This window comes from Gavialis gangeticus, unplaced genomic scaffold (genome assembly GCF_001723915.1).
Source record: "Gavialis gangeticus isolate Ggan-Ray unplaced genomic scaffold, GavGan_comp1, whole genome shotgun sequence".
Classification (NCBI taxonomy): Eukaryota; Metazoa; Chordata; order Crocodylia; family Gavialidae; genus Gavialis; species Gavialis gangeticus.
Window position 1 is genome coordinate 5,252,946 of NW_017729002.1, and position 5,641 is coordinate 5,258,586.

The following is a 5,641-nucleotide window of genomic DNA, read 5'->3' on the forward strand; positions in this document are numbered from 1 at the left end:
ACACATCACTTGGATTTCATTAACTTATACAGATCGTGCTTGTTTCACAGAAAAAGTTATACAGCTTTTACACTAGCTTTATATTTAAATGCTACAGCCACCTAATGTGGATGCAGCTGTGCTGCTATGAAAGCGCTTATATTGGTATAGCTTATTTTTGTATGAGAAGAAATTAAGTTTTATTCCTTTAAGCTCTCATAACTGCATGCATACTGGGGCATTTATGTTAAAAAATAATATACTTATTAAAAATAGCTATCGTGACAAAACAAACTATATGTAGACTAGGCCTAAGGAAAAAAAAAACAGCCATAAAAATCCAGAGCCACATGACAAAAAGTTAAGGGGAAAAGGGCAAAATACATTTCCTCTCTGGGATGTTCCTCAGTGTTTATAACTGGGAAGAAACAGGAGAATTCAAAAGAAGGGATCAGAGAGACCTTAACAAGACCTCTGAACACAGAGGCAAAGCCCTCATTTTTTAGTGGACTTTGCTCTATCCATGTTTGGCCAAGTCTTTCAGTCAAGTCAACCCTAGGGGGATTATTTCAAACGCTGCATTACGTTTTAAAGAGTTTCTCTTTGCTGCTAAAAAAGCTGCATTTTTTTTCCCTCAGAGTAACTCATTCCTATTAGCTATCCTGTGGGGAAAAAAATGACTCGGTGGGCAAGACTCTGAGAGTGAAATCCCATTTTACCCATACACTGTCCTGGAAGGGAGACCCTCTGGGTTCGCGTTCCGACTCCTGCCACCAGTGACTTTTCTGCTCTTTGTATTTAATCATTGGATAAAATGGATGAACAGCACTGGGATAGTTATCACTGAGGGCTTGGAGCCAGGGCCCAGTCCTCCTGTCTGCCAAGGCAGCATGCATTTTTCACTGAGCCATCCTCTCTCTAGCGTGTTACTTTCCTGGTCCCACGTATCATTCTCTCTGGGCTGCCCTGTGAGGCAGCTTCAGAAGGTGAGCTGGAGGGCATGCTGGGCAGTACCTAGATCCTCAACCAGGAAGCCATGGCACCTTGGGGTGCCTTGAGAGTCCTTCAAGTCTACCACATGTGCTATGCAATGTTAGCACTGTTAGATGTGCAAACATGATTCACAAAATAAACCCAGAGATTTCAAATAGGAAACCATAGTGTTCAAACCTTTCTGACTTTTTGGGGTCCGAGTTCTCTGCAACAGAAGAATTGCTCTTTTTCTGTAGTAAAAAAACCCAGTGAAAATGAAGAGCTGGCATATTGCAAGAAATTGCTTGAGTCTAACCAGCGGTGCCGTGAGTCCAAAAAGGTTGAGAACCACTGGCCTAAACCATGGCCAGGTGTCTAGGGCACTTTGCTGGGAAAAAGGAAATGCAGGTTCAGACTACTGGGGGTGGGGTGGGAGGAGGACATTGAATTTGGGTCTCACTGCTGGGGTGAGTGCCCTAACCAGTGCATTAAAAAGTTGTAGGGCCCCTGGTTGCAAACAGTTGCTAGTCATGCTTTCTTCCTCTGACTTTTGGAGAATTACACACACATCCAGACAATCCTGTTCCTCCCTGGAGCCAGTGCAGCTGTAGTGCAGGTGTCTGAGCACTCCCTGAAAGGAAGAGCAGGGTGAGCACAGCTGCACAAATAGGAACAGAATCTGAAATCTGCGGTAAGTGCTGAAATTGCAGTTGTGTGGCTATGCACCACTCTGGGCTGTGATGGTGAAATGGGATTTTGGCCTTCAGCCTTACCTCAAGGTATCTTACTGAGGTCAATTTTATAGCCTCATCTGGGTTAATCTTGGTGAGTTCATTAAAACTTTTTCCTGATCTTGCATTAAGAAAAACATGCCCTGCCTTCACTGTGTTTTTCCTTTGGGAGAGCTGACACATGGAAGTTACCTCAAGGTAAAAACTGTGGCTATTTTTAGCAGTGATGACAAACCCAAAGTGTACATGGTGCCATCTAGACATACCCAGGTGTCTGAGTACACTGGTGCTTGTGTAGTTAATACCTTGACATCTTTCAAACTGCCCAGCTTCTTGAGTCCAGGTTTATTTCTTTATTCTCTCCAGGCAGCTGAGTGTTTGTCAGGGTCCATTGTAAAACAGTGTCTTCACAGCAGGCTTTGTGACAACATCACTGAGTCACAGAGAATAAAGAATCTGCTGTAATCAAGGCAACACCAGCCAGAAGAGACAGCTCTTCCTCTGACTCTGCAGCCAGACTGACCTTGCTTTGTAGCTTAAATGCAGTGCCCGAGGTAAGGAGCAAGATGGAGTTTTTAGGGACTACCCAGACAGCCAGTTACTGTGGCCCTAAGAAGAGCTGTCTGTTCCCTGAACCAGTCCCTACGAGCATCATGCAGGACAGTTACCAGACTTACTACCTGCCAGGTTATCGCTACCTCAACTCATGGAGACCCAGTCTGTTTTACAATGTGTCTTCAAACATTCCCAGCTCTGATGAGCGAGGCAATGCCTCACTGAGGCCACCCACCATACTGCCCGCCTTGCGAACTGCCCTTTATGCTCGTTATAGTCCCCGTGACTGGAACCAGGCAAACCAGGTTCAATTCAAAGGATCGGAGTGTTGCCGGCACTGGGCTGGCAGGTTGAATGCAGATTCTCTGCGACTAATGCAAGACAAGGACCAGCTGACCCAGCAAATGCAGGATGACACTGGAACAAACATGGGACAGAGGCTCTCTGACATTGAATTCTGGAGGTCTGAGCTGATCTATGAGCTACAACGTCTGCTGACAGACACTCATGCTCTAGACACAGCCAAAAGGCGGCTTGAGTGTGCAGCTGATGAAATTGAAGGGCCACTGAAGGTAGGTCAGAGGTAGCTACTGGTCTCTAGGCTGTTTTAGGGCATGAACAAAGCAAATGGATGGATTCTGTTAGCAACCAGAAGGACTTCTTTTTAAAGAAAATCTATTTTGCATCTGTCAAATTGTAGTGTTATCATGATCTTGTTGCCAAGATAACAAAGGTTGTCCTCAGTAATTAGGAACTGTCCACTGCAACAGCCTCAAATATACACTCACACTGGTGAACTGACTGAGTCCCTATTAAACCATCTCCTTCACCACTGTCAGAATACTCAGTGCTTTACATGTGCTCTGGGGTGGGGGGCAGTACTTTAATTAGAGCAGCTCCCAGGACTTGCTCTAATTAAAGCACCTGCAGCTTCTTGTGTATTCAGCATCCCATGCTTCAGAATGGTGGTGGGGGCACTTTCACTAAAGCTCATTTAATGAGCTTTAATTAAAGCACCCCCATGGCCATTTTGAAGCATAGGGATGCTGAATACATGTGATGCTGGGGCTTCTGGAGAGTGCAGGTGATGCCGAGGCTGCTGGCTGCTTGATTAATTATGTCTGCTCCAACGCATTCTAATTAGAATGTGTTGGAGCAGGTGTTGGGCACGTGTATAGGTGCTCACGGGTACTATGAAGTCACTGGGAGAGCACTGGGAACTGAGGGAATGGAGTGTCTAATGCAAGATTCTCATCCCTGCTAGGATTAAACAGTTTGTAATGAAGCACAGGACCTCAGGGCAGTGAGTGACTGAATAAACTATACAAATTCCTGCAGGATGATGTAGCACCCATTATTATGGAGAAGTTCTAGCTTCATCCTGAATTTCCACACTGTGTGGAAGTTTATCATTTGACCTAATTCCAACTGAACCTCCCCGCCCCCATTAACATGGGATCGTACTTGTACTATTCAGAAATGGATGGCAGCAAACACCAAAACCACAGGAAATCTCAGACATGTCTGGAATATTTTCTTTATGAAAGAAAGCTATTTTTATCAGAAATACTTGCATGCAATTAAATAGAAATCACAAGTCTGGATCACAGCCTTACCCAATAACATTCACTCTGCTGATCTCTGCCTGTGCTACCTATTGTGCTATGAAGGGTAGATACCTTCCCTTCATGGAAAGATTTTTTTGAGAAGGTTTGTGTCATTTAGCAGTAGAGTAATGAGTGGTGGTCAACTGGGAAACCAAACCCAGGGGCTCACTTAGAGGGGGTACATGAAAAACTGCTCCTGCCACCGTAGGCCTAGCTGCCAAGCTGGCCCAGCCCCTGTAGCCATCCATACTGCCATTGCCAGCCTGGGCAGCCTCAGTCTTTTTGTACTATTTTGTCCACTATTTTTGTTCAAGACTAGCAAATTCAGCAATTAAGGTAAAGATAGGTCTGAGGCTTAGAGGTTTAGATCCTGATCTGAATTTTTATTTGATGACCCTCATTATGTATAGGTCACTCATTAAGTTAAAGAGGTATCAAATTTCCAAGTTTGGGCTATGGGGGTATTTGTCTCAGGGCTTTTGAACAGATTATTGTAGATGCGAGGCCAGATAGGGACCTGTGGATCCAGATTAGCATTACTCCACAGCTCAGATCTACTGAGGCATGAGCTTTGGCCCTGGCCCATCTCATTAATATGAAACTGATTACATGGCAGACATTATGACTGTAGTTTACCCTTAAAAATAAATATCAACAGATATGAATGAGACTCAGAGACACTGATCCATTTACATAAAATGAAACTATACCAAAGCACCGAGTACAATTCTGTTTCACATTTCTCAGAGATTCACTTATTAACCATTATTTCATCTGTTCCTTTAGCGGTAAGTTAAAGGCTTACTTTATACTGCAATACGGAGTTCATTGCAAGTTTTCCTCTTATTTGCTTGCAGATAGCCCTTGAATGTTTATATAACCGAGAGAAGCGGATGGGCATTGACTTAGTTCATGATGATGTAGAAAAGAACCTTATAAAGGTGTGGTAAGACTTACTATTTTGTGAATGAATCTGTCAGAAAATATTTAAACTGGCTTTATTGTTATTAGGATAGAAATGTTGAAGCTGTTTCCCCTGAGTTCAGCTGCAAGAGAGAAAGGGGAAAAAATTGAAGGGAGTGAAAGTTACTTCTAACATTTTAGAGAAATTCACCGAAAAAAGCTAACACTTGACTATGAGGGATAAAAACCCAGAAAACATGAGAGCCTACAGTACACAAATTCTTTTCTAATATATTGCAACATGAATAGTTGGTCCAAGGAGAGGTTATTTCCAAAGAAAGAAAACAGGATGAAGCATTGCAATTTCTGAATTCTTCACCCTTTAAAATAAAATAAAGAAATACCTAGGCAAAAATATTTGAAAGAAGTTTATTGGATATGTGGGAAACCCACAAATCTTAGGAATGAACTCTAAGTGATACACAGTGGCCACTGCTTAGGCATTTTTACAGAATGCTTAAGTCTTAGGCTAGTTGAATAATTGGGCTAAGTTAGTTCAAAGTCTGCAGGAGAGGATGACGTTTCAGAGGCAGCTAATGTAAATGAGCCATGGTAGGTGACCACAGCAGAGACTGTGGAGGATGGAAAATTGGGATACTACAAAAAAAGGATACCTCCTCTTTCTCGCTTCAGTAGCTAAGAAAGCTTCATGCAGGTAATGCTTTGGTTATGGAGCTATCAACCAGGAAGATAGCTTTGGCCTAGGTGGCATCTTTATATTTTCTACTTGCTTAACTGGGTGCTTGCACATAGGTGGAGGGAGAAAATATTATCTGGGGGGGCTGACTACACACACACACACACACACACACACACACACACACACACACACAC

At 43.2% G+C, this 5,641-nt stretch overlaps 1 protein-coding gene across 1 annotated transcript in view; it reads left to right on the forward strand.

Annotated features, from left to right (window-relative positions):
* Positions 1-2,147: 2,147 nt before the first annotated feature.
* The window catches only part of TEKT5 (tektin 5), a 55,943-nt gene continuing 52,449 nt past the window's right edge, over positions 2,148-5,641 (forward strand). The window contains 2 exon segments of the mRNA XM_019507384.1: positions 2,148-2,813; positions 4,706-4,785. Coding sequence (XP_019362929.1) covers positions 2,249-2,813; positions 4,706-4,785 — 645 coding nt within the window. The 5' untranslated portion in view covers positions 2,148-2,248.